Source organism: Phoca vitulina, unplaced genomic scaffold (assembly GCF_004348235.1).
Source record: "Phoca vitulina isolate PV1807 unplaced genomic scaffold, GSC_HSeal_1.0 scaffold96, whole genome shotgun sequence".
Classification (NCBI taxonomy): Eukaryota; Metazoa; Chordata; class Mammalia; order Carnivora; family Phocidae; genus Phoca; species Phoca vitulina.
This window is the reverse complement of record NW_022589799.1, coordinates 2199461-2225306: the sequence shown is the minus strand read 5'-3', so window position 1 is coordinate 2225306 and position 25846 is coordinate 2199461. Positions and strand designations below refer to the sequence as shown.

At 49.3% G+C, this 25846-nt stretch overlaps 4 protein-coding genes across 16 annotated transcripts; 3 read left to right on the top strand and 1 right to left on the bottom strand.

The window, feature by feature from the left end:
- Positions 1 to 34: 34 nt before the first annotated feature.
- CA14 (carbonic anhydrase 14) lies at positions 35 to 6364 on the top strand. 3 transcript variants are annotated; one of them, XM_032397138.1, is made up of 12 exons: positions 35 to 127; positions 374 to 474; positions 2509 to 2529; positions 3483 to 3662; positions 4047 to 4189; positions 4418 to 4513; positions 4697 to 4763; positions 4923 to 5080; positions 5185 to 5305; positions 5549 to 5569; positions 5682 to 5766; positions 5886 to 6364. In XM_032397138.1, exons 2-12 carry the CDS (start codon positions 420 to 422, stop codon positions 5947 to 5949), a joined length of 1011 nt encoding a protein of 336 aa, XP_032253029.1. In that variant the 5' UTR covers positions 35 to 127; positions 374 to 419; the 3' UTR covers positions 5950 to 6364. The 3 variants fall into 3 exon arrangements, 2 of the variants coding, with proteins under 2 accessions (XP_032253029.1, XP_032253028.1); XR_004298478.1 differs by having other exon boundaries at positions 48 to 474; positions 5185 to 5241; XM_032397137.1 differs by having other exon boundaries at positions 48 to 474.
- Positions 6365 to 7270: 906 nt separating this feature from the next.
- APH1A (aph-1 homolog A, gamma-secretase subunit) lies at positions 7271 to 19770 on the bottom strand. 2 transcript variants are annotated; one of them, XM_032397096.1, is made up of 7 exons: positions 19696 to 19770; positions 9467 to 9637; positions 9214 to 9287; positions 8859 to 8981; positions 8578 to 8705; positions 8002 to 8125; positions 7271 to 7667 (listed from the first exon to the last, which is right to left on the bottom strand). In XM_032397096.1, exons 3-7 carry the CDS (start codon positions 9221 to 9223, stop codon positions 7603 to 7605), a joined length of 450 nt encoding a protein of 149 aa, XP_032252987.1. In that variant the 5' UTR covers positions 9224 to 9287; positions 9467 to 9637; positions 19696 to 19770; the 3' UTR covers positions 7271 to 7602. The 2 variants fall into 2 exon arrangements, with proteins under 2 accessions (XP_032252987.1, XP_032252986.1); XM_032397095.1 differs by lacking the exon at positions 19696 to 19770 and adding an exon at positions 10185 to 10542.
- On the top strand, positions 10607 to 18997 carry CUNH1orf54 (chromosome unknown C1orf54 homolog). Of its 8 annotated transcripts, XM_032397098.1 has the most exons (8): positions 10615 to 12225; positions 12342 to 12459; positions 12863 to 12927; positions 14061 to 14144; positions 14574 to 14632; positions 15029 to 15124; positions 18117 to 18218; positions 18913 to 18997. In XM_032397098.1, the coding sequence occupies exons 3-7, from the start codon at positions 12882 to 12884 to the stop codon at positions 18213 to 18215; spliced, it is 384 nt and encodes a 127-aa protein (XP_032252989.1). In that variant the 5' UTR covers positions 10615 to 12225; positions 12342 to 12459; positions 12863 to 12881; the 3' UTR covers positions 18216 to 18218; positions 18913 to 18997. The 8 variants fall into 8 exon arrangements, 6 of the variants coding, with proteins under 6 accessions (XP_032252993.1, XP_032252992.1, XP_032252991.1 ...); XM_032397102.1 differs by having other exon boundaries at positions 10607 to 12459; positions 14061 to 14110; positions 15034 to 15124; positions 18913 to 18996; XR_004298474.1 differs by having other exon boundaries at positions 10609 to 12459; positions 14061 to 14110; positions 18913 to 18996.
- A 795-nt stretch (positions 19771 to 20565) lies between the features above and the next one.
- On the top strand, positions 20566 to 24133 carry CIART (circadian associated repressor of transcription). 3 transcript variants are annotated; one of them, XM_032397066.1, is made up of 7 exons: positions 20566 to 20635; positions 21188 to 21613; positions 21782 to 21857; positions 22087 to 22165; positions 22278 to 22389; positions 22772 to 22825; positions 23497 to 24133. In XM_032397066.1, the coding sequence occupies exons 2-6, from the start codon at positions 21248 to 21250 to the stop codon at positions 22820 to 22822; spliced, it is 684 nt and encodes a 227-aa protein (XP_032252957.1). In that variant the 5' UTR covers positions 20566 to 20635; positions 21188 to 21247; the 3' UTR covers positions 22823 to 22825; positions 23497 to 24133. The 3 variants fall into 3 exon arrangements, with proteins under 3 accessions (XP_032252957.1, XP_032252955.1, XP_032252956.1); XM_032397064.1 differs by lacking the exon at positions 22772 to 22825; XM_032397065.1 differs by having other exon boundaries at positions 22772 to 24133.
- The last annotated feature ends 1713 nt before the right edge of the window (positions 24134 to 25846 follow it).

The following is a 25846-nucleotide window of genomic DNA, read 5'->3' as shown; positions in this document are numbered from 1 at the left end:
CCCCCCCCCCCCCCCCCCCCCCCCCCCCCCCCCCGCACCACCACCACAAACACTCGTCCAGAGCCACCTTAAAAGCAGGAGGCGACTGTGAAGTCGCTGGCCAGCAAGTGGAGTGAAGACTGTAGAGGTAGATGAAAAAAGAGAGAGGCAGCGAGAGATTTGTCCTAGGGACCCAAAACCCTTCGGTACCCTACTGAAAACCAAATCCTCTGGAAGCTCACAGAGACAGCAAGAGAAAAAGAGATAAATACAATCAGCTCAGGTCCAAGAAACTCCTCTCTCACTCTCTCTCTCTGTCCCTCCCTCCCTCTCCCTCTCCCTCCCTCTCTCTCTCTCTCTCCCTCTCCCCCCCCTCTTTCTCCACCAACCCTAGTCCTCTAGTCCCCAAACTCCCAGTACCTGCTTCTTCTGGGGATACCATGTTGTTCTTCACTCTCCTGCTGGAGGTGATTTGGATCCTGGCTGCCGAAGGGGGTAGGTACATCTGGATGTCTGTGTGTCTGTCTGTGCTGATGTCCACATGCTCTAGGTTTACTTAATGGAGCGGGGCGGGGGGGGGGGGGCTATAAAAGGAAGCCTAGGAGCTTGAATAATAGACTCAGGGATGTGGGGGAAGAGAGAGGAGTGGGGAGAAGAGCACTTTCCTTCTTCCCCCTTTGCTTGTCCAGCCTTGCTGTTTGTGGGGATGGGGGGAGGGTTGGGGAGCTAGCTGGGGAGCAGGATGTGTACACACACTGCGGGAATCGCTCTCCACACTCTTTCCTGCACCGCCCTAGTCCCAGGCAACCCTCCCAGGCCTTCTTTATTTCCGAACTCCCTCAACTAGGGAGCCAAGGAGGCAGCGAGTGAAAAAATAGAGAGGACTCTATACCCCTGCACCTCCTAACTCAGACCCTGATCCCCAACTATGAACTGCATGGCCAATGTCCACTCTTGATTCTATGGGGCGACTGGTTTCCCAGTTTCTCCCTGCAAGCAGTAGCAATAACAGTCAACACTGTTGGGCCCTTTACAGCTTACAAGGACTTTCAGAAGCTCCCAGGACATGAGGAGGACTCGGGAGAACAGGCTTCTGGGTGCTCCCAACAGTGTCCCCAGGACCCCTACCCCTTATTTTTGTGTTTTCTAGGTCTAGCACAGAATCCAGTACACAGCAGGTGTGTAATCAAGATCCCTTGGAAGAGCAGGGGGTGAGGGGAAGGGCCTGAAGAACAGCAGGGGAATGCAGGGAGGATGATGGGGTGAGGGGGCCAGCCAAATGGAGAGCTGGAAAGTGCATCTGAGGGAAAAGAAAAAAACAGGGAAAGAAGAGGAAGAGATGAAGAATCAGCATGTTGAGGATTTGGTGGGAGGAGAAAAGCAAGGCTGTCGGCCTGCGCCCAATGGAACTGGGGAATTCAGGTTGACTTGAGTGTCCCATGGAGCTGGTGAGTGAGAGGCTGCCTCCAGCCCTCCCCCTTGGGCTGCTTTTCAGAGTTGTCTGAACCAAGGGGTGGGTCAGAACAAGAGCCTAAGGATGAGATCAAGGATATCTCAGAAGTCTGAGGAATTTGAGAATAAGAGAGAGAGAGGAAGGAATTTCGAATTTTTTTCCCCCAGAGCTTGAATTTGAACTAGCATTGGAATAATCCAGAGAAAGCGGCAGGAAGGCGCAAGCCATTGGCCCTGCGTGAGACTGGACCAGCAGACCCCCAGCCTTTCAGCCTGAGATAGGGCTGCACGAGAGGCTGGCATGTGACCCGGCTGGCAGCTCTCCCTTCCACACACAATGCTTCACTTTCAGCCGGCCTCTGCCAGCCTGGCTGCCTGGGCCACCCACCACCCTCAACGTGCCGGGGACCCTGCCCCGACTCCCACCTTCCCTAGCCATCTGGGGATCTAGAAAGCAGAGGCTCCCGCTAACGGGGAAAGCTTCCTTTAGAGCTGCTAGGACCCTAGGAGGAACTTCATTGCTAATTCACAGCCAAGGGCCTCGCCTCACGCGCCTGACACGACGCTTCAGAGCAGATGAATAATGGCCCTTCTCCCCTGGGTAGCACCATCCCCCCCCCCCCCCCCCCCCCCCCCCCCCCCCCCCGTTCTAGTCCCTCTCCTCCAAACCCTCTGTCCACGCCCTCACCTCACCCTAATCTTCTAAGTGTCGGACTGGCTTGGCCCCGGCTGGAGAACAGTGAGGACGGGGCAAGCTGCACTTTTGGGTCCAGGTTAATTTTAGTCTCCGGGCTCTCTCTACTCCCTTCCCCTTCTCCTCCCCCTCCTCCTCCCCCTCTCCTCAGCACGCGCCTGCACTGCCCGGCCGGCGATTTTAAATCGGCCCCCCGACCTTTCCGCCGAGGTGTCCGGTTTCAGGGCTTCCTTCGGGAAGTGCTCGCGGAGGAGGGTGGAGAAAGAACAGAGCGAGGTGGGGCGGCACAGAGCGTCCGCGGGAGGGAGAGTGCCGGCCCACGCTGTCGTGTCCCCCCCCCCCCCCGCTGCGCTGGCTGCAACCCCGCTCTCTCTGCCTTGCAGGTCAACACTGGACATATGAGGGTGAGCGCAGAACCCAAGGCTTTCCGCTACCCCTTCCACACTGGGACCTCTTCACCTGCCGGGAAGACTGCTGTCGAGTGTGTGGGGAGTTCCCTTTAGCTTCTTTAGCTTCTTTAGCTTCTGACCCTAGCTCCTCCTGCCCCCCCAGGCCCCCCGGCCCAACTTTTTACGTCTATGACTCCTAGACCCTGTTCTAACTGTCAAATCCCGCCCCCACCCCTCCACCCCCACCCCCGATTCAGCAGAAAGACCAGTTATGTCCTCGGTCAGTCTGTGTGGGAATGAGGGAGCTGGAGTGGAGAGGAAACCAGGTAGGGAAAGGAACACTGAGCTTAGCTGCCCATCCACTTCCTGGCTCTTTTTCTGATCTCATAGATCCTCCTTGCATCTGGAATTGGGACAGAGCCTGAGGTCAGGGGTGAGGAAGAGTCTGGCAGGATAGTTGGTGACCCTGGTGGGGGTGTCCCCTGAACTGCTGACTAGCAAGCGAATTCCAGAGTCAATGCAAGGTCCTGTGTGAGAGCAAGAAATGAATGGTGGGAAGTCAGCAGAGGGAATGCAATCCCCAGGCCACTTCATAAGGGGGCTCCCAAGGAGACTTGCTCTTTCTAGGATCATTTTCTTTCCCCAGCTTTCCTGCCTCTGTTCTAGTCCCACCTCTCCAGGCATGCAGGTTTTCTATTCATCCCCTTTTCCTTTCATTCAGCTTTTTTGTCCCCAAATTACAGGTAAGTAAAAGCCACTACTCTATCAGGAGTAGTCTATCAGGAAAGCTGGGGAGTCATCACTGCCTCAGGGACGGTGAAGGGTGCTGCCGCATAAAGTCCAGCAGGAACCCCTGCCTCACCTAGCCCTGCACAACTGGGGTCTTCGCCAGGGTTGGGGGGGGGTAGTTCCTGAAGGGTGGCTGGGGCTTGGAGGGCAGGACAAATGTCCGTGGTAATCCCCACCAGGCCCACATGGTCAAGACCACTGGCCAGCCTCTTACCCTGAGTGTGGAAGCAATGCCCAATCCCCCATCAATATCCAGACAGACAGTGTGACTTTTGACCCTGAGTTGCCCGCTCTGCAGCCCCATGGATATGACCAGCCTAGCACTGAGCCTTTGGACCTGCACAACAATGGCCACACAGGTAAAAAGCCCAGGCTCCAAGGAGGTGTAAACTCCAGTTCCAATCTTAGGAGTCAGGGAAAAGAAGCATTTGCCTAACTTCTAAATTCCTAGAAGGCTTCATCTACAAATTCAGACATGTGAGAATGGGGATGTGGTTCCTTAAAGCCAAAGGTGGGGAGTGAATGTCTACAATCAGGGTGGACTCAGCATCATAACATCAACTTGATCCTCACTGAGAAAGGGAGAGCTATGCTGGAAAAGCAGTGGTGGGAAGGACTGGGTGCTACTGGGGGAGGGAGGTAGAAAAGGCTGGCCCGAGTCTCCCAAGGAGCAGTGGCATCGGAGGGGTGGGAATGTGGCCACACTCCTCCACCAACCCTAGCTTGCTCTCTTTTCCTCACAGTGCAACTCTCTCTGCCCCCTACCATGTATCTGGAGGGACTTCCTCGAAAATATGTAGCTGCCCAGCTCCACCTGCACTGGGGTGAGACAGGGTCCCTGGGCGGATCAGAGCACCAGATCAACAGTGAAGCCACAGCTGCGGAGGTACCAGGGAGCAAAGCTTGGACTGGGACATAGTGACAGGCATGGTTGGTGCCAGAGAATGGAAGGATCTGGAAACTGAGAAGAGTCATACTTGGAGGATGAGGCCAGCCTTTGTGGGACAGGTTTAGGGCACGCTGGAGGTGGAGGTGGTGGTGGCTAGGGTCAAAGCTTTTGGGAAGGGGTAGTGGAGAAACATTAAATGATTTCATTCCCTCTCCTCTCCCTCAGCTCCACATTGTACATTATGATTCTGATTCCTATGACAGCTTGAGTGAGGCCGCTCCGAAGCCTCAGGGCCTGGCTGTCTTGGGCATCCTCATTGAGGTCAGTGGCCCCCAGTCCCTCCCAGGTCTCTCGCCCTCTCTCTGCCCCCCTCAGTCCTATTCTGCCCATGTCTTTTGCTGCTCTCCCTCCCTAGGCTAGTGAGCAACCCACTCTGACCGTTTACTCCATGTGTGAACGTCTTACTCCAAACACGGACTCATCCCCAACTCTCTCCCTTCCCAGGTGGGTGAGACCAAGAATCCAGTTTATGAACACATCCTGAGTCACTTGCATGAAATTAGGCATAAAGGTGAGCCTGAGATTAGACTTCGGGGGCACTTCCCCAAAAAGGCCTATGAAGCCTGGGATGACAATGAGTTAGGGGCCGGGGGCTTTGCTTCTGGGAGCGCTATCTAGGTAAGCTGGGGTACAGTGAGGGGAACAGGAGTCCTAGTCTGATCTCCTCCAGATCAGAAGACTTCAGTGCCTCCCTTCAACGTGGGAGAACTGCTCCCCCCACAGCTGGACCAGTTCTTCCGCTACAACGGCTCGCTCACCACACCCCCCTGCTACCAGAGTGTGCTCTGGACAGTCTTCCATCGAAGGGCTCAGATTTCGATGGGACAGGTGAGTGGTGGAGAGGTGAGGCAGCAGAGACATAACCTCAGACCCTTTCCCATTCCACAAAGTGAGTGACACTCCTCCCCTAATCCCACTCTTCTACTCCTCAGCTGGAAGAGCTTCAGGAGACGTTGTTCTCCACAGAAGAGGAGCCCTCTAAGCTCCTGGTACGGAACTACCGAGCCCCCCAGCCTCTCAATCAGCGAACAGTCTTTGCTTCTTTCATCCAAGGTGACTGCACAGGGCTTGGAAAAGGAGATGGGAAATTGGGGGACTCGTTGGGAGGAACTAGGGAGCCTCTGGGAAGAAAAGAAAGGCTAGGACGGGAAGGAGTTTCTAGGACTTGCTTGGACTGGCAATACCCCCAACCCGAGTGCCAGGTGATGATCTCCCCCAGCATCGAGGCATAGTGTACTGCTCCCAGCTGGGATGGGGAGCTCAAGTCCCACTGACCCATGTCTTCCTCCCTTACAGCGAGATCCTCGTATACTACAGGTAAGACAGCCTGAACCAGGTGTGGGGGAGGGAAGTGGCGCTCCACAGTGAGTGAGGGAAGGTCTAAGTATCTATGTTAGTCCTAGGATGACATCTTCTGTGTTTCTCTCAGGTGAAATGCTGAGTTTAGGAGTGGGGATCTTGGTTGGCTGTCTTTGTCTTCTACTGGCTGTTTATTTCATCGCTAGGAAGATTCGGTGAGGTCCTACTTTCCATTCCTTCGGTCCTTTCTTTTCTACTGAAAATCACTCTATTCCATCTTTAATCTGTTTCACCTAGGACACTAGTCATTTCCATGAACCATTCCCCCTTCCAGGAAGAAGAGGCTAGGAAACCGGAAAAGCGTGGTCTTCACCTCAGCACGAGCCACAGAGGCATAGACTCCCTCACCGACATCATGGATGCCTTCCCCTCATGCCAATCAGGGAGCTTCTAAAATGAGCTGCAGGGACTGGCCAGAAAATACTGTAGGAGTAGTGGGCAGACAGCCCTCCTTCCTCCAGACAGCCCCTACAGAGAGGCACGGACAGGCTCTTGTTCGTGGAATAAGAGCAGATAGCCTTCGACCTCTCAAAACCTATAGATCAGGACAACCCTATGTTGACAATGCAGACAGCAAACTGTGTTTAGTTGTAGGGGAAGTTGGGGATGTAACCCCCAAAGTCCTCCACCCCCTTACCTTTATGTCCTTTTCCCTAGATATAGGGCAGGACCTCCCCTTAGGAAAAAGACTTGTTGCTGTTGGGGTTATATTTTTTTGCTCAATATACCTGGAAATTAAAGTTTCTAATCCCACCTCTGGTCTTCCTTTGGGGCTCTTGAGAGTGGGGGAGTTCCTTAATCTCTCAGGAGGCAGAGGTGGGCAAAGGACAGGGGGAAAGAAGCATGGGTAAATAACTCTTTTTACCCCAGTCCTGCAAGGGGAGATCCGCCTCTGGAAAATACTTAACCCAAAGTTCCTGACATGTGAGACCATGAGCCCAGATTTCTGTCCTTGTACCAAAGCTATGCTGAAGGGGATCAGAGGTTGCCAGATAAGGAGGTTGGATAAGAGATATGGGAGGACAGAAATCTCGATTAATATGTTATCCCCTCCCTTAAAAGCCAAGTTCCCCCACAATTATAAAGTCCTTTTTATTAGTCAAAATCACAATCACCTTGATTAAAAGGATGGAACATGCCATCCTCAGCAGAAAATGATACAGTTTATAGAAAACCTCCCCACCCACCCCCCCACACCCCAATTAAAAACTAGAAAAAAATCTGCCCTCCTTCCCTGTGATGTCATGGTAGTCTGACTTCTCCAGTGGCATTGCAGCTCTGGAGTGGGCCAGCTCACCGCAGCACCCTCCACTTCACCTTGGGGAGGGGAGGGATGCTGGTGGTCAAGGAGGTTAAAACATTAGTTCCAGTAATACCAGTTTCCCAAACATGCACTTCCTTCCTTTCCCCCAAGGCCTGGGACAAAGGGGAAAGGTGGACAGATAGAAGCCCCACCATGAGGAGCAATTTGAGGAAGGAAAATATAGTTCAAGGAGGTTAGAAGAATTCCAACACACCTCTTCCCTCCCCCATTCAAAAAAAGACAAAAAGGAAGAAAGAAAGAGAGAAAGAAAGAAAGAAAGAAAGAAAGAAAGAAAGAAAGAAAGAAAGAGAAAGGAAGAAAGAAAGAAAGAAAGAAAGAAAGAAAGAAAGAAAGAAAGAAAGAAAGAAAGAAAAAAAGAAAAGAAAGAAAGAAAGAAAGAGGAAGAGAAAGAAAAAGAAAAGAAAAACGCACTTTGGGGTCTTTATCACACCAAAAATGGTTCCCCTCAGACCTGAGAAAAATACCAAGACGCCCAGTCTGGGGAGGAGGTACTGGGAAACTGAGAGCTCGTCTACCCTTGAGCCTCCATTAATTTCATCTCCACAGCAACAGCTAAACTAGGTCCCTTTTCTTGGCAACCTGCACTGTCCAGAACTGGAGATGGAGAAATACAGGGCGAGGAGATCAGGAGGGCACCCCAGGCCTAGGGGTTCCCCCCCACGTTCCCTCAGTCCTCGGGTGGGATGCGCAGGGCAGAATACACCATCACCCGACTGTCCTCCTGCCGTCGGCCTGCAGAGGGGAAGGGGGGTGAGTCTTGCGCAGGGTGAGGGCAGAGCACTGACACATGGGGAGTCCTGGACAACAAGGGGGTCCCCAGATGGTGGGGATAAGTACAGATTCAAACCCACCAGTCACTGACTGGCTGAACCCAGGCTGCTCCTGGTGAAGCCTAGAGACTAAAGGTCACGAGTGGACAAAGCAAAACCCTGAAGGTGGTGGGATAGACCGACGAGGAGACAGAGAATGGTGGGCAATGGACCCGGGCTAGGGCTGGGCTCAGTCATGGGCAGTGGGCAGGCAGGTGGGATCTGTCAGGCGATCAGTCCAGGTAGTCAGTCCTTACACGAGAGGCTGCGCTGGATACTTCGGAGGGAACCTCCGGCTGTGATGAAGGCCCAAAGGCCCATGGAAACAGTGACTGCATAGATGGGCAGCAGGCTGGCCTCGTACCAGGGGTTCAGGAATGTCTAGGGATGGGGTAAGGGTAGAAAAGAAGTTAGCTTCTCTCTCTGCCTAATCCCTACATTCTCTCCGTGCCTTTGACCCAAACCTTCCCCCCCCACCCCCACCGACCCCGCCCCAGGTGGCTCACTCAAATCCCCCAGTCCTTCCCTTCAGGGCACCAACATCTTGTGGTTAAGAGGACTTTTGATTTTTAGCTCCCTCATAGGTTTCTGCCCCTCCTGCTCACCTCAGGCCATTTGTATTAGAGTTTGACTAATCCATTCAAACTCCTCCCGGAGCATCCCCAGAGCAGGTTATACAACTGATGCTGAGGTGAGAGACTTCTCAACACTTACCTCTCTGCCTCCTCCCTCGGTATATTTTCAAATGTTAAGAAGTGAGAATATATCTCCCCTCCATCCCACTCACCATTAAACTTTTTTCTCTCTAACTTGGGCCCATGTCCCCAACTCACCAGTCCCGAGGTCAGTAGGTGACTCCCAACCACCAGGCCCAAAGCCCAGTACCGTCTCCTCTCACAGGCATCAAAGAACACAACTCCCCAAAAGGTATGGAGCAGGATAATGGCTGCTGTCAGAAAGGCTGCAGGGAGGGAGATGGGGATGAGCTACATCCCTCATCCTCTCCCAGCCTCCTGAGATGTTGAGCCAAAGAGGTCTCCCAGTGAAGGCTAATACATCAGATTAGGGCCAGGGATGGATGGGGCATGAAGGCAAGACAGAAAGCAGGCCTTACCTGAAGTCAGGAAGTAATAGGGTGAGTCTCCATGGATGCCAACCACACCTGGCCCAAGCGCATCAGCCAAAATATTGATAACAGAGAAGACACCACTGATGATACCGAAGGAAAGACCAGAAACTGGAGGGAAGGAGGGTCTCATCAATGTCATAGATCTCTATAGCCTGATTATCAATGATCCCACCCCATTCCCAGTCGCAATTCCCCCACACCTACTCTCCCTCCAGACCACCTCCTTGGAAGTCAGGTATGAAGGAAAAGCAGCAGCCACTTAGAACACATGGTTGTTTTCGACTTCCCTGGGAGAGGGGGGTGTCCAACTCCCTCCTCCAGTCCCTCTCCCTTGGCTCACCATAGGCCATCTGGCGGATGGAGATGGGTGATCTTCCGTCCTCACTCAGCGATGCTAACCCCTCATCTGCCTTCCTGGGATGGGGCGGGGGTGGGGTGGGGTAGGGGAAATATGAGGGAGGGCAGTAATGCTCCTTTCCCTCTAACGTCCTCCCTTAGTGCCTCCTCTTCCAAACCCACCACCCAGGGCCTGCCCCACTTCTCATAGTGCAATCCTCTGCCCTTCTCCCCTCCTAACCATCCCATCTTCTTACTTAAGCAGCTTGTAGTAGGCAAAGCGGAACACCTCCTGTAGAAGGACAGAGACCGCAGCACCAAAAATCAGGAGGCCATACTGGAGCCGGGCATCTGACCGGTCCGTCACATGGACCAAGATGAACCAGACCACAGAGGCCAAGAGCAAGGAGACCAGCCAGAAAAATGCCCTGAGGAAAGACAAGGGCAATCAGATAGGTTAGGGTAGGGAGAGCCAGGGAAATCAAGGAGGGGAACCAATCAAGGCTGCAGCATGGAAAGTGGAAGTTAGACTTCCGGATGGTCAGGGAGACTGGGAGGAGACAGGATCGGTGTCTCCACCAAGGGGGTCATGTAGGGATCTGGACCGGGGGAAGGGACAGAAATCTGATTAATGAGTCTTCAGAGCGATGAGAGCCAGAATGTACGCGCACAGTAGGGAGAGGTATCCATTCCTGGATCCTCCCTTAGGCCGGCGGAGGTCAGCACACCCCCCCTCACGAGTCTTGGCCTTGGGCCTCCTCTGACGTCGCCGGGAGGAGTATAGGAGGAATCTGTGCGATCCCTGGAAGGCGGAAACCAACTGCGGGAAAGGGCAAATCATCTAGACCCCTGACTCGACCCTTTCCAATCTTCACCTCCGACTTGTCTCCCCCAACTCAGGCTCCCAAGCTCGCCCAGCCCCTTCCGGATCTCTCTCTCTGGCGCCCTCCCGCGTCTTGTCGACCCCCTACTCACCCCGCGACCAGGATGATTACGCGAAGAGGGTCCCCAGCCACAGTGATCAAGAAAAGCGCAAAGGCCGGGCCGAAAGCGACGAAAGTGCATCCGAAAAACACTGCGGCCCCCATGGCTGGGCAACCGGGGGCGGGGTGGAAAGCCTGGCCAAGAGGGGTGGATGGGGGGAGGACGCCAGCTGGGGAGTCCGCTTGGGGTGGCGACGCGACCCCGTGAGGGGCGCGGTGCAATGTCACCCCCGGACCCCGGGGAAGGGGAGGGGGGACACCGAAACCCCAGATACAGGTCCGCGCGACTTCCTCTACGGAAGCCGAGGAGGGAACAAACCCTCCCGCAGCCCCATGGCCACCTCCCATCCAATCCCCACCCCCCGAAGGCCAATGGAGACTCGGCGGGGGCGGAGCTGCGGGGGCGGGGCGGCACTACCTGCTGGGAGTTGTAGTCTTTCTGCCCTACTGAGCTTTCGACCTGGGTTCCGGGAGTGGCTCGAGCGGGTGAAAGGAGGGAGTGGGTCGGGACTGGCCCGGGTTCATGGGTCTGGTTGGGCCTTGGCTGCGTCTTCCTTTCGTTATTTTGTGGGGGAAGGGTAGTGGCAATTCTACGTCTTCTTGAAGAGCTGCAGAGGGGGGAAGATCCTGTTGGAACCTAAAGGACAAATACAAAGAAAGCACAGGATAGAGGGTGCAGGGAGATAGGGACGGGTATTGTTCTTACTTGAATGAGAGGAAACGAGCTTGAGCTACTGCCTAAGAGATGAAGGTTAGACTTAAAAGTAAGATTCTTTCAACAGGCTAGTAGAGGAAACATGCAATTCAGTGAGTATATCGCTAATGAAGCCTTCATCTGTCATGACCAGAGAATCGGAGAGAATAGAAGCCTGGAGAGCAATGTTAGGAAGGAGGTTACATGGGATTTGGTGTTAAGATTTCAAAGTTAAGACTGTAAAAAAGCAATTCGAGCTATGGGGCTGAAGGAAAATCACACACACACACACACACACACACACACACACACACACCAGCCAAGTCACACAGTTCCTTTTAGGTCATACTTCCTCCGTTTATTTTCTGAAAATGAACTCGGTGGTGTCTTTTCTTCAGGCTAGGGGAAGGCACAGTGGTTGTGTGTATTAGAGTGAGAGAAAATTAAAATAGAAGAGGGTATTGTAACCTCATTTGGATGGGGCAAAGGTCAGTCTTTAGGGAGGCTATTTAGGTAAAAGAGTACCAGAATGGGAAGGTGAGGAAATCTGGAAAATTGTTTTTGAGAGACTAATCAAAGTACCAAAAAAACATAGAAATTGTTCAGAGAACCAGGTTTCCTTTCCTTCCTGGAAGTGATTTATGATTTAATGTATATGGGTACATCCACATAAGCATTTTACATTTTTTTCCAGGAAGTTCTTAAAAGGAGCTGAAGGAATAGATTGTATAGATACATGGAAAATCACCATCACCAAGCAAATCCTCCCCCCCAAAAGGCTGAGAGGGTGGAAACATCCTGGCCAGTGCTCAAAACTCCAGTGTGTCTTGCTTCTGAGTCAGGGGAGGTGGCCAAGTCAGGGGAGGTGATAGGAGTAAGACAGCTCTTCTTATCTCTCCTTTGAGCTATTTGAGCTATTTGAGCTATTACCACAGCATCTTCTGACTGATGAGAGCAGGCGCCAAACCTATCTTGTCCACCGGTGGTTCCACAGAGACTCTCATAGCGCCTGACTCTTAGTAGATGTTGAATAGATATTTATTAACTTCCTCTTAAAAAACATAACTACTCTTATTCCCTTGCCAGTGGACCCTAAATTGCCTATCAGACTAGGCCTAGCATATACATTACTAAATGTTTCTGAGTTGAATCAAATGAAAATGGGAAATATAAAAGCAGAGAGAAGAGTGAGATGAACTCTAGCCCTGTGGGCTGGAATGGAGGGAGCATACCAAGTGACTGAAAGTGGGAGAAGGGGGTAGCATCTACATGGGAAAAGAGGCTGTTTCCTCCCTTCTTCCATCCTGTATCCAGAAAGGAGAGAAAGAAATGAAGTGAGGTCAGTACTTACCAGAGAGGAAATAACTAGCCTTGGCTGAGATTTTTATCAGAAGTAATGTAGTAAGTGCTTTGAGTGTCAGACAATGATGTTGATGTTACTCCTGTACTTCATAGTCCAGGATAGGCAGAGGAGAGGGAATTTTTTCGATCTAGAAAAAATGCTCATCCCTTCCTCAGAACATTTTGACTGTGAAGAGAGATTGTGAATAAGCCTCGACTCTGCTTGGTGATGGTAAGTTAGGGACAGTGAGAAGGAGGGTGAACTTGTTGTGAGGACTGAGGAGGGAAGACGGAGAGGAGGGGAGACAGGAAGCTCCTAGATAGGCTGGGGTTTTTTGTTTTGGTTTGGCTTTTTGCTTGTTTGTTTGCTTGTTTTGGTAGTGGCAGCGGGAGTCCTGAATGGATCTAATCTAGGGCTGGGGGAGCTCAGTGAAGCCGGTTTGCTTCAAAACCCACTTTGCCTCTCTTAATCTGGGCAGATCTGGCTGACCAGTCAAAACTGATGATCTAGTCCATCAGCAAAGTGGGTGGAGAATTCTACCCCCTGGGAGAAGAGTTGCAGCAGCGTTGGAGGAGGGCAGAAGGCGGGGTAAATTTGGTGAGAAACTCTGTAATTTCCTTTTTTACTTTCACAGCAGTAGTGCAGAATCCAGAATGGATGTCCTCTTCGTAGCCATCCTTGCTGTGCTACTTATCCTGGGTAAGTTCACTTCTCTCCCTGAGCTTTTGGGCTAGGTCTTCTATCATAAGTGGGGTGGGAGAAAAGAAAAATGAGGAGAGGGTGAGAGGCGCAATTTGATGGGGAGTGATAACACACATCTGTGCCAGAGTCCAGTGTTAGTGCAGAGTCGGGGGGGGGGGGGGGGGGCTGGAAAGTAGAGCCGGGAAAAGGGGAGGAAAGCAGAGTCCTGTCAAAGAAGAAACAGCTGATGTGGACGGAGTCCCGGACACTTGGAGGTCCTAACAAGTCACCTCAGCTCTCCAACACCACAGAGTTGAACAAGATGGTGAGGGCCTACAGAGAGGGTGGAGGAGAGAGGTGGACTCTTGGAAGGTGGGGCAGTCTGAAACTAGTGAGAGAAGCCAGGGTATCTTCTTTCCCAGAGGGCCAGAGAAAAAAACGTTATATTAGTAAGAAAACAGAAATGGGGGGTGGCCTTTAGGGTAGTGGAGAACTGGCTTCCTCAAGGAGAGAGTCCCAAAAGTAGCTTGGCTCCTTCCCTCCTTTGTTCCCAGTCTGCCAGGTACTCTCATTGTTTCCTTTTCCTCCAGATTTGTGTGTCATTGCCTGGGGTTCGGGGAGAGCATTTAAGGAGCTTAGGGAAGTGTTCAGTAGGAGGCCTGGAGTCCTTGATCTATATTTTTAGTCCTGGGAAGGAAGAAAAACTAATGCAGATGGATCATTTAGTCCAGCTGACTCATTTTAAGAGAGGAGATGTTAAGTGGCTTCTTCAGAATTATTCTCCTAGTTAGCAGTGAATCCGGAACTAAAACCCGAGTCCAGTGATGAACATTGGGGAGGGTGTGTGCTATGGTGAGCGCTGTGAATTGTGTAAGACTGATAAATCACAGACCTGTACCCCTGAAACAAATAATACATTATATGTTCATAAAAAAATAAAATAAAATAAAACCCAAGTCCAAAAGCCTCATCACAGATATGGAGCCCCAAAGACCGAGAAGGGTTTAGAGGTACACAGGCAGTGAGATAGTAAGACCCTTGGAGGGGGGGCAGAGAGAAAAGAAATTGATAGAGCTGAGGTCAACTTCAGGTGTCCTTCCCTTGCTAAGGAGTTCCAGATGCCCCCTGACTTCTAGTCCTTGTCCCCATAGGACAAGAACATGAGGATGGAGAAGGACTGGAAGAGGATGATTATTATCAGGTGATCTATTATTACACAGTCACCCCCAATTATGGTGAGTATGTATAAGGCTCTGACCCATAGCAGGATGGACAGACATTTTGGGGATACTTAGTTCTGAGACTTTGCCTTTCTCTTTGCAATTGGAACAACTAGATCAGAGAGAAACTCAGCTATGAGCAAAGACCTTATCAAGGCTCATAATGTTATTTCTCAAGCTAGCGATTTTCAGTTCTTTGGAACCTGGTTGAAACGATTTGAAGATTTTCAAATTTATAAATTATTTTAGATACCAGGTTGAAAATATAAATGCAGATACATTCACAAACATTTTTAACATTAAAGTTCATTAGAATTAGATTACACCAGTAAATTTTACAACTTGAGCAAGTTAAAGTATTCTGAGCAATTTCTTCCTCTTTCCATTTCTAGACCTACTGCTACCTTTTTTGTTTGTCATTGCTGATTTTTTTCTCCTCCCCAGATGACTTCGGTGCAAATTTCACTGTTGATTACTCCATGTTTGAATCTGAGGACAGACAGGTGAGTGACCTCTACATCTAAGAGGGTCAGGATAGGTAACAGTTAAAAAAGAAACTGGGCAATATTGAAATATAAATGATTAGCAGGAACACAAATGAGTTAGGTGAAATGGAACTGGGAAGTCCCAAAGCATATATGTTAACCACAGTTGGGGAAGAAAATAAAGCCAGAACTCAGTAGGTTTGCTAAGACATTGAGAGGGAGGGGCAGTCCTTGAATCAGGGGAATTGGTGAATGGGATGGGTACATAATCCATGCAAACATAAAGTAGGGAGGATTCCTGAGCTTAAGTTTGGGGGATGGGGGCTGCAGGAGAGAAGGAGTCTAAATAGAGAAACTCTGAGGATGTTGGATGGAAGCAATGATAACTGTGTTTTTTGATCCTACTGAGGGCAGAACAGGTTGAATAAGGAAGGAAGGGAAGCAGCAGAGACTACCATTAGTCATGAAACAGAAGGTGCAGACCCTCAGAAGCCTGAAACAATGGAACCAGTGAGTGGATTGGGGATGGTGGGGCAGGGCGGGGAGGGGGGTGGAGATCCCAGGGCTGGTGACATAGAACAGAGGGAGGGCTGAAATAATAGGCTTCCGTGGAAGAAGGAACCAAATAACTAATATGGCAATGCAGGTGTCTAGCTCAGCTTGGCCATCATACCTCTCATTGAGATTTTTTTTTAGTTGTTTTTATTTATTTATTTATTTATTTATTTATTTAAAAGATTTTATTTATTTATTTGACAGAGAGAGACACAGCAAGAGAGGGAACACAAATGGGGGGAGTGGGAGAGGGAGAAGCAGGCTTCCCGTGGAGCGGGGAGCCCAATGCAGGGCTCGATCCCAGGACCCTGGGATCATGACCTGAGCCGAAGGCAGACGTTTAACCGACTGAGCCACCCAGGCGACCCTAGTTGTTTTTTTTAAAATTAACTTATTTATTTGAAAGAGAGAGAGAGACCCAGGGGAGGGGCAAAAGGAGCAGGGAAAGAGAGAATCCTCAAGCAGATTCCCTACTGAGTGTGGAGCAGATGTGGGACTCGATCCCAGGACCCTGAGATCATGACCTGAGCAGAAACCAAGAGTCAGCCACTTAACTGACTGAGCCACCCAGAAGCCCCTCCATTGGGATTTAATACTAACCTTGTATTCAGAAAACTGGGGAGATTTGGTACAGTTAAATTTCAGTTCAATAGTACTTAAATGTGTATGTAACCTATGACTAAAACTGTGAAGGAGGGCGCCTGGGTGGCTCAGTCCGTTAAGCATCTGCCTTCGGCTCAGGTCGTGATCTCAGTGTCCTGAGATCGAGTCCTGCATCATGCTCCCTGCTCAGCAGGGAGCCTGCTTCTCGCTCTCCCTCTGTGCTTTCTCTCCCTCTCTCACTCTCTTTCAAATAAATAAATAAAAATCTTTAAAAAATAAAAAAAATCTGTGAAGGATGCTGATGATGATGAAAAGGAAATCTATGATGTTGTTATTGCCCTCAAAGTATTTATAAAACCCAAGTTCAACACTTAAAAAACATTTAGAACAAAATGAAAAGGTTCATAACAAAGTTCAATTACATATAAATTTGAGAGCATATGACATAGGCAAGTGTTTTAGTCAGTGGAAGGACAGAAATCAGTATACACTGGAGTTGCCTGGAAGACTTTTAGAAGATGACTGTGTTTGAGATATACTTGGAAGGATAGGTAAGCTTTTGAGTGGCAATAAGTTATGAAAGTATGAAAACAATTAGAAGGAAGAATCGCAGATAAAAGAGCAGCATTGGTGAGGGGATGGAATAAGCATGGCATGTTTAGTGGGATAGGGTATGATTGAAGGAGAAGGTGTATGGGAAGGAACAGTGGAAAATTAAGAAAAAATTAAAATTTACAAGGCTCCTAATATTCGCTTGATATTTCACATAGGTAAGGCAATAGGGCTGAATCACAAGAGAATCTGAAGTGTCGGGCTGAAGTCTGGACTTAGATAAGCAACGGGGGAGCCTAGTAAGTTCTTCAGTGTGGTAAAGATACAGTGAAAGTGGTATTTTATTTATTTTTTTAAGATGTTATTTATTTATTTGACAGAGAGAGACACAGCGAGAGAGGGAACACAAGCAGGGGGAGTGGGAGAGGGAGAAGCAGGCTTCCCGCGAAGCAGGGAGCCCGATGCGGGGCTCGATCCCAGGATCCTGGGATGGAGCCTGATGCGGGGCTCGATCCCAGGATCCTGGGACATGACCTGAGCCAAAGGCAGACACTTAACGACTGAGCCACTCAGGCGCCCCGAAAGTGGTATTTTAGAAAAACTATTTGTTGTATGCAGGATGCAACAGAGTGGAGAGAGATGCATGAGATTTACATCATTCTGGAAACAATCCATTAAAGGCTTGGACTAGGGAAGTAGCATTTTGAAGGGAGAGGAGAAAAATAAGTATTTTGAAGAAAATGCAATGAGCAGTAAATGAGGAGAGAGTTGAAATAGCTTACAAGTTTTGAATATGGATGTCTGGGGAAATGGCTGACCAAAATAGGAACTGTGAAAGGTCAGAGTGGTTTAGGACTGAACGTATAAATTAGGTACTGGTCAAGCTGAATTTATGGTGACGGTGTCCAAAGGTAGCTGAACTAGGTCAGAGCTGCAGTTCTAAGTGCAAAGTCACAGTTACGAAAGTAGGCAAGCTCAACAGAGCTGGTACACAGAAGACCAGGGGCCAATGACTGTGCCTGTAGTTAGTAGGAAGAAAAGGAATCAACCAGGAAAATGGAGAACTGATTGAAGAGGCAGGCAGATAGCCAAGTCTGTATTATAGAATCTAGAAGATAAAGTTTAATATAGTCAATAAAAAGCGACCAAGAGGCCAAAGAAAAGGAGGTCATTGGTAGCTCCAAAGAAGTAAGTTTTAATTGAGTGGTTGAGCAAAAGTTAGGTTTTGTGGAGTTAGAGAGGGAGTATATTGTGAAGAAGGAAAGGGAGAGTGTAGACCAATCATCTGAGAAATCTGGTAATGAAAAAAAAGAAGCAGCCGCCAAAAAGGGCAAGAGGACCAAAGTATAGCCTGAATATAGTTGAACACAGATGGGAGGAGTCAGTAGGAATGGAAAGCTGGTGATTGATGACAAGGACAGGGAAAGATTTTAAGGTACATAGTAGGCTCCATTTAGATTGTAAACTCTCTGAAGAAAGGAGGGAGGTCCTAATCACACTTATATCCCTGCTGTAGCACCTAGCACAGTGACTAAGCATAGTGTCATGCACGTAACAGATAAAAAATACACATTGTTGAATTGAGTTGACCCTCCCCGATATGCTCCGGAGGCTGAAAGGCACAGAGGAGAGGACTCCTCATAGTTATGGGGAGGAGAGCTGGATCTTTCTCTAAGCTCCGAAGAAAGGAAGACGGAGGTTGGTATAAAGAGATGGCTATCCTTCCAGAGGGGGAGGAGGGATGGTAGGAAGGATGACACTGGCCTACCGTGGGGGGATGTCTGTATTTTAGCAGAGTCCAGATCTGAACGATGCTGTATCCGGTCTGCAGAGTCCTGTTCCCCTCCTCCTGTCCTGGGCCCTCGTTCAGGGGGGGATATATTTCATGTAGAAGGTGAGAGTGCAGCCACTGGCCTTGGGGAGTCCGTGAAGTAACTTTTTCCCAATATCTCTGGCTAGTGTTTACAGCCTGGTCAATTCTCAGCTGCTTAAAGGACAAGGGATCCCCTTTAGAAAAATCTTACCTAATTTTAAAGAGGTTTAGGAGATGTTGAGGCAAAGACTTTTCGAACAAGAGTCTTTACTTTTTCTGAACTGGGAGGACTTCAGGACCTCCTACAGCAGAAGCAGGTGAAACAGGGAAGAAACCTCTCCAGATTTCCAGTCTGACTTGAGGAATCAAAGCTGGTTCCAGCCAGGAGGTGGTTTAAGATATGGCAGTTGCCAGAGGGCATAGTGGGAGGTGCCCTACAACCTGGCAGAGTGAAGAGGCAAAGTTCAGAGGCAGAAGGGGTGGCGGTCGGTTCCCTAAAGTAGAGGAGAGTGGTGGAGGCAAGCAGGAGGGAAGAGAAGCCTGTACTATAGGAAAGGAATTTAAAATTGGGATTCTAAAAAAACTATTGGGGGGGTGGGAGGGGGTGAAGAGCTTTACCAGAGGAAGGAGTGAGGAGGGGAGGGGACACATCTTCCAGGAGATGGGGGAAATATAGCCCAGAATATGAAATCTGGGGAGTTTTCATAGAGGTGGGGGGCCACGAGGGGCTTCCTGAGCCACCTGAGCCTATTTTCCCCTTTCTTTCCTTTTTTAGGAGAAAGAAGGCTGCTACAACTCTTTGGATGGGGATTTGGGAAGAGGAAATTGGAAGATAAATAAATGAAATAATCTGGTTACTGTCTACTTCGTGAGGGTCTGTTCTAATCTCACAACACTAAAGAGAGCACCAGGATATGGGGATAGGAAGAGTAGATTAGAAAGGGAGTTAGGTGGCGGTAGAATTAGAGGGAATAATTAGGACTGTGAATAAACCTGAACTGTTGTGAAGAATGGAGAAGAGCACCAACACAGTTAACTTCATCTAATTCTAATATTTTATTACACATGGTGTTGAGACAGCGTGTTTGGGAAAAGAGAGTTGAGGTTTATGTAGAACACTTTTTTCTTTTTATAAAATAAGCACATTGTTAAACATATGTAAAATATTAAAAACTACTTAGAATAGATCTTAAAAACTCACACCCTCCTCCACTTACACCCCCAACCCCCAACAACGTGCCTTTTCCAGCGCGTAATTAGGGCAGGCAGGGACATACTTTAATTCTCCCTCTGTCCTCGAGACCCTAATCAGAACTGGGCTGCCCCCTTGCGGTCTCTTCGGTGTCACAGCTTCAATCAGCCCACGGTCCCTGAGCCCCTATCCCCCTCGCCGCACTGTACTTTCAGTACTGCAAGGGGCATTGAATAGTAAATTCCGGACTCTGTCAACTCCGGACTTGCCACCTTCCCTCCTTCCAAGCCTTTCGAATCTTCTCCAGGGAACAAATAAAGGAAATGAAGCTGGACAAAGGTATAATCTAGGAAATCAGGGACCTACCCATACTCCGTTCCCTGCGCTAGGAATCCGAGGACCCCGGATAGAAAAGTCAGGAACAACCGAGTTCGGCTTTGACCTCTAGAGTCGTGGCTGGCTGGCATCTGAGCTGGTAACGTGCGTGGCGGGTTATGTAAGGAAAGGGCCGGAGGAGCCGCCCCAGTGGGAGTGCGCGAGAGGACGCGGTGTTCTCGGCAGCAGTCCCCACCCTCCTCACCCAGCAGGGCAGGAGGCACCCAACTTGTAGAAAGAGGAGGCGGAGAGGGTGAAGCAGAGACCCGAGAGTCACGAGGGCCAAGCGGCCCAGAGGGGGAGAGGATACACAGTGGCATACATCCATTCTCTAACACACGTTATAGACCCAAGTCGCTGACGGCTTCCACGTGCTGCCCTCGTGAGAGGAGGCGCTCAAACGGGAGGGGGGCCGCGGCAGGGGGAGGGCGTCTGCTACCGAGGAGGAGCCCGGAGTCCCACATCCCAACACGCGCGCCTCAGATCGCACAACCAGTCTGCACACTCCAACGGCACGTCTCCTGCCCACCATCATCCTATTTAAGGCCTCGGGCTCCGCCCTTTTCCACTCTTTTTCCATCCTCCTCCTTTTCTCATCACCGGGTCCGGTTCGCAAGCCGCATGTAGGGGCGGGGCACGGAATGCTTCCCTTCCAGCCAATCGTCACCTACCAGCGTCTCTATTGGCCGAGCCCCTGGAGGCTGTAGCAAATGGGATGTGGACTTCAGGAACAAGAGTCACGTGCCACTGGCTAAGCAACCAATGAGGGTGCGAGGTCTGTGTACGCAGGGGGAAGGCACGTGCCCAGCCGCACGTGTCTGGGAGGGGGGAAGGGGCGGGACCCAGTGGGAGAGAGGCGGAGGTGGGCAGCCGAGACCCGCAGAGTTGGAGAAGGAGCAGGAGACAGCCTGGGCTGAGCCGACCGATACAGGTGAGGAGGCTTGCAGGAAAAGGAAGCGATCTGCGCGAGAGGATCAGACCCGGAGGGGGTAGGTTTAGGGACCGAAAGCAGATCTTGGAACTGGGAAGGATAGCATCACGTGGCAGGCGCGACTGTAGAGGGTCCCGGCTCAGGGATCCGGATCAGAAAGATTGTGGGGAGTGGTCCCTACAGGGTCACTGGGTGGGTTACCGGAGATTTAGGGCTCTCCAGCAGCCCTCGCTGCGGGGTCAGGCTGGGAACAGACCTGGCGAACAACTGTCAGGGGAAGGTGTCAAGTCGGGTAATTTACTCTGAACAGAGGGGAGTAAAGAACAGAGTCTGTGTCAGACTAAGAAGCTCTTCTGCGGAGGCCAGAGGGGCAGTCCAGGTTTTTAATTGAGGGGGGCAGGCGGAGGAGATGACTTTTTCTATTGTGTCTGAGACATGTAATGCTGGGGAGGAGAGAAGAGGTATTATCGTCCCATACAGTACACCCCAGTCTCCCGGTCCATTTCCTAATTTCCAGATTATGGTTACAAACTCCCTCGCTTTGCTCTTCAGTTGCAGGTTCCGATCGTTGGGTACTCCCAGAGTTGCTCTCCAGCCCCTGCTTCTGAACCTATGGATTCTCCAGCTAGCATTTCTTCCTGTTCTTCCTACTCTCTCTCTTCCTCTTTTTCCACCTCCCCAGGGAACAGTGACTTTGGCCTCCCCTCCGATAGTGAGGGGGAGGACAAGGTGGCCCGTGGCCCCAGGTCAGACCCTGTTGGGCAAAGGGGAGGTTCTCGGCCCAGCCCCGGTCCTATCCGGTGCAGGCAACGGCCCAAGGTTTCCAGCAACCAACATACAGCGTCTCACTTGGAACAGCGGGGCCTGGCCTCTCCCATGGCAGGATCTGGGGTCAAAAGATCAAGAGATGGTGGATTACAGACCAACATGATCATCCAGGGTTGTACCACAGAAGGAGACCTGCTTTTTGCTCAGAAGGTAAGAGAAAGCAGGGGAAAGTCGACAATACTGGAATGGCTTAGCACCCAGACGGTTAGTAAGGACCCAATGAAGAGAGTGTTGGTTCCCAGATTTGGAGGTGGGGAAGAACAGTACTGTAGGGGCAATTCTCAGTCCTCTCATAGCCTTTGTCCTGTTTTCCTACAGTGTAAAGAGCTTCAAGGATTCATCCGCCCTCTCACAGACCTACTGAATGGGCTGAAGATGGGTCGATTTGAGAGAGGTAATTATCTGATTAGTTGCAATTATCTGGCTAGGTTCATCTCTTTCTCTTTCTCTCAAAGTTTTAAATGTGTATTTCTCTTAAATCTTCACAGCCTACATTTTTACTTTTCTGCCTCTGTGATTTAATTTCTTTAGGTGAATTTATTTTAACCCTGTTCTTTCCTTCCTTTACCTGACTAAAGTCTTGAATCTCAACCCTTGATGTCTTTCTCTCTCCCTGACCCCAGGATTGAGCAGTTTCCAGCAGAGCGTGGCAATGGATAGAATCCATCGTATTGTAGGTGTTTTGCAGAAGCCACAGATGGGGTAAGTTCCCCTGGTTCTTTCCTCAGTACTTCATAAAAAAGGAGATATCTACGATCCTGTCTTGTTGCTTTTTCACACTTAATGGCTTTTTAAAGAAATGTCTTTTTCACAGGGAACGTTACCTAGGAACCTTGCTACAGGTAGAAGGGATGTTAAAGACTTGGTTTCCTCATATAGCTGCCCAGAAGTCATCACTGGGTAATAGCAGGCATGAGCTGACCAAGGTAAGAACTTCTAAAACTGAGGGGGAGATGGGGATATAAGGAAACGAAGTGTACCTGCAAAAATGGGTTCCTTCTGTTTTCTCTTGAGTCTTTTACTCTTTTCCAACAGGTTTCTTTTCAGGGGAGGGAATGCCTCACCTTCCTTCATTGTCTTGATTCCTGTATGGTTTTTGTTCTATTTTGTTCTGATCACTACAAAGAACTCCATGAAGTTTAACCCTATCCCTCATGTGCAGCTTATCTGCTTTCTGCATAGATACAGAAGGCTTTTTGCCTGGCCAAATGAGTCATGCAGGAAGAGTCCTTAGCTTTTCTCTACAATTCCTTTCTCCTCTGTTGCCCTAAAATTCTTTCCTTCTCCCTCTTTTTACTCCTACCCAAGTATCCTTGTACCAAACCCTCTGGAAGTGTGGGCTTCAAGGACTGGTCATAACAGGTATATCACTGGGAGGGGAGGAGGGCACCCATGGGCACCCACAAAAGGAGTGTTGGATAGATTCTGAGACCCGTTTGGAAGTGACCTATTTTTTGTGCCTTTAAACAATAGGGTATTTATGGGGTACTCAAATTACAGGGAGGGTAAAGTCTCCTATAGGTAATGGACAGTCCTTCTTGTATTCAATCAACCACAGTTATTATTGCTGTGGGAATAACTCATTCAAAAATAGGCAGGAGGATCTTGCCTGCATATTAATTTACATTTCTTGAGAAACTCAACAAAGGGAAATTAAAATTTTAAATGCAGAAATTGGAGAATGATGATTCCAACTAAAAATAGACTTTTAAAAAAGAAGTTCTAAAATGAATTATTTTCTAAATGGTGAGAACCTATGGGACTGTTTGTTTTATTTCGCCTGTCTGGATGTCCAGTGCCTGATATGGTGTGTGGTACATAAAAGCCTTCAAGTATTTGTTAAGTAAATGAAAGTATAACTAGGTTACTAAAACTTTTAATCATCGCCTGGCAGAAAATGAGCTGTTGCATAAAACTAGGTATGTTTGCATTGCAAACAGAGTCCCCCAGGAAAGAAAAGTTTTAAGCAACCTAGTGGAGTTAATCTGAAAGCTCTCTCACATTTTTTTTTTCTTCTCGTCTCCCCCTTCTAGCATCTTCCAAGCCACCACAGTTACTCAGCTGCTTCTTCTCCTGCACCTCCAATGGAAAAGATGGACCAGACACAGCTAGGACATCTGCTCTTGAAACCAAAGCAGCCGTGGCACCTCACTGAATGGCCAACCATGCACCTCACTTGGATCCACACCACTCCAATTTGCAACCCCCCCCCTCAGTTCCCCAGGTACCATTTCCTTTAGCCATGGTCCTTTAGGCACTGGAGCCAGCATTGGTGTCATCCTTTTTGTCCAGCACGGAGTGCAGCCCTTCACCCACTCTGCCCCAACCACGCCAGTTCCACCTGCTACAGCATCTGCGGTCATCCCTGGTGATCCTAAGAAACTCTCTGGAGAGGGACCTCATTGCCACAGTTTGCCAGTAACTATGCCATAAGCCTGGAGCTGTACCCTATCTGGTCCTGGTCTACCCACCATGGCCAGAGAGATGACTGTGGGACATCTAGAGCAGATGAGAAGCCATCCTCCAGTTGCTCCTGATGTCCATTTTCTCAACCCCTAATCCAGGACTTGAGACTGTGGTTTCTAATTTGTGTAAATATATGTCTCTCTCATATATATTTTTTACTTTTAATGTGTGCATTTGTTTTGAGGGAAGAGAAGTCCTTTTTGATTAAAGAAATTTTATACCTAAAGAGTTTGTTGATTAAAGGAAGTTGAAACTTTCTGCTTGAAATACCAATATTGATCCTCTGAGCAGCAGAGAAGAAAGGGGATGGGAATGTTTGTGACAGTGAGCTCCAGCAAGTTAGAAGTCTGGATGGGATGATAGAAATCCTGTGGAGAGGGCGCCTGGGTGGCTCAGTTGGTTGGGCCACTGCCTTCGGCTCAGGTCATGATCCTGGAGTCCCGGGATCGAGTCCCGCATCGGACTCCCTGCTCGGCGGGGAGCCTGCTTCTCCCTCTGACCCTCCCCCTTCTCATGCTCTCTCTCAAATAAATAAATAAAATCTTTAAAAAAATAAAAAAATAAAAAAAAAATAATAAAAAAAAAGAAATCCTGTGGAGAGCAAATGAGACTCTGCTGCTGGCTTCCTAGGGACCAGTTACAGGGTTCAGAAAACTTCCTGGGACAGTTACAGGGTTCAGAATTGAGCTTGTGTTTTCATTTAGTCTCAGAGACTAGTACCTTTCCCTTTTGTACTCTTCCAGCTGGCCCAGACTAGCAGGTTCTTCTGCTCTGGGATAGCTCTTTGCTTTGATGGGAGCTGTTGATGCTTGTGGATAAATGCATATGTCATCTACTGTGGCCAGAGGAGGGACACAAGAGCCAGGACAGCCACTGTGGTTGCCAGTTTTGAAGAGGAAGGGGTGCCCTAGAACTGTCATAATGGGGAGTCTCCTCACATGCAGAGCCACATCTTGATTCAAAAAGCTGCAGGAGGGGCGCCAAGGTGGCTCAGTTGGTTAAGCTTAAGCATCTGACTCTTGATTTTGGCTCAGGGCATGGTCTCAGGGTTGTGAGATCAAACCCCATGCTGGGCATGGAGCCTACTTGAGATTCTCTCTCTCCCTCTCCCTCTGCCCCTCCCCCACTAAAATAAATAAATAAATCTTAAATTTAAAAAAAGCTTGCAGCTAAACGTGTGCAAGACTAAGGAAAGCTACCCAGTGTTATCGGGAGGCAAACATGAAAGTCTGTGAATTTATCTGCATCTGCCCTTCTCTGTATATCACTCTGACTTATTTGTCCCAGTTTCCACCAAAACTATGTCTTCTCCCATCCTAAGCCTTGGCAGTGTATCAGACTACTTGGTCATTTTAGTTACTGTTTATTGGCTACTTAGCATGTTTCTCACAGCTGGTTACACATCTTTCCCCTATTTCTCAAGTCTTCCGTTCTCAGGGAATAATTGTCTCTTGATTTCAGAGAACATGACCTCCTTTCTCTTCTATTTTATTTTATTTATTTGAGAGAGAGCATGAGCAGAGAGAGGGGCAGAGGGAGAGGGAGAAGCAGACTCCCTGCTGAGTAAAGAGCTGTGGGGCTCAATCCCAGGACCCCTGAGATCATGACCTAAGCCAAAGGCAGATGCTTGACCAACTGAGCCACCCAGGAGGCCCACATGACCTCCTTTCTAAGGCAAACCTCTCCATTTGTGCTCCTGATTACCTTTCTCCTCTGGAACTTTTGCTGTATCATTTATCCCTTCTTTATCTTGTAACTTCACATTGTTCTTGAATTATTTATTTATTTATTTATTTATTTCTCCTACAAATAATATTTATTCCTCCCACAAGTGGGATCAGGTCTCTCCCTTCAGGAAAACATCTCTTGAGTCTGATTGTCCTCTTTCTTATCTTTTCCTCATATTTTTGACAGTCT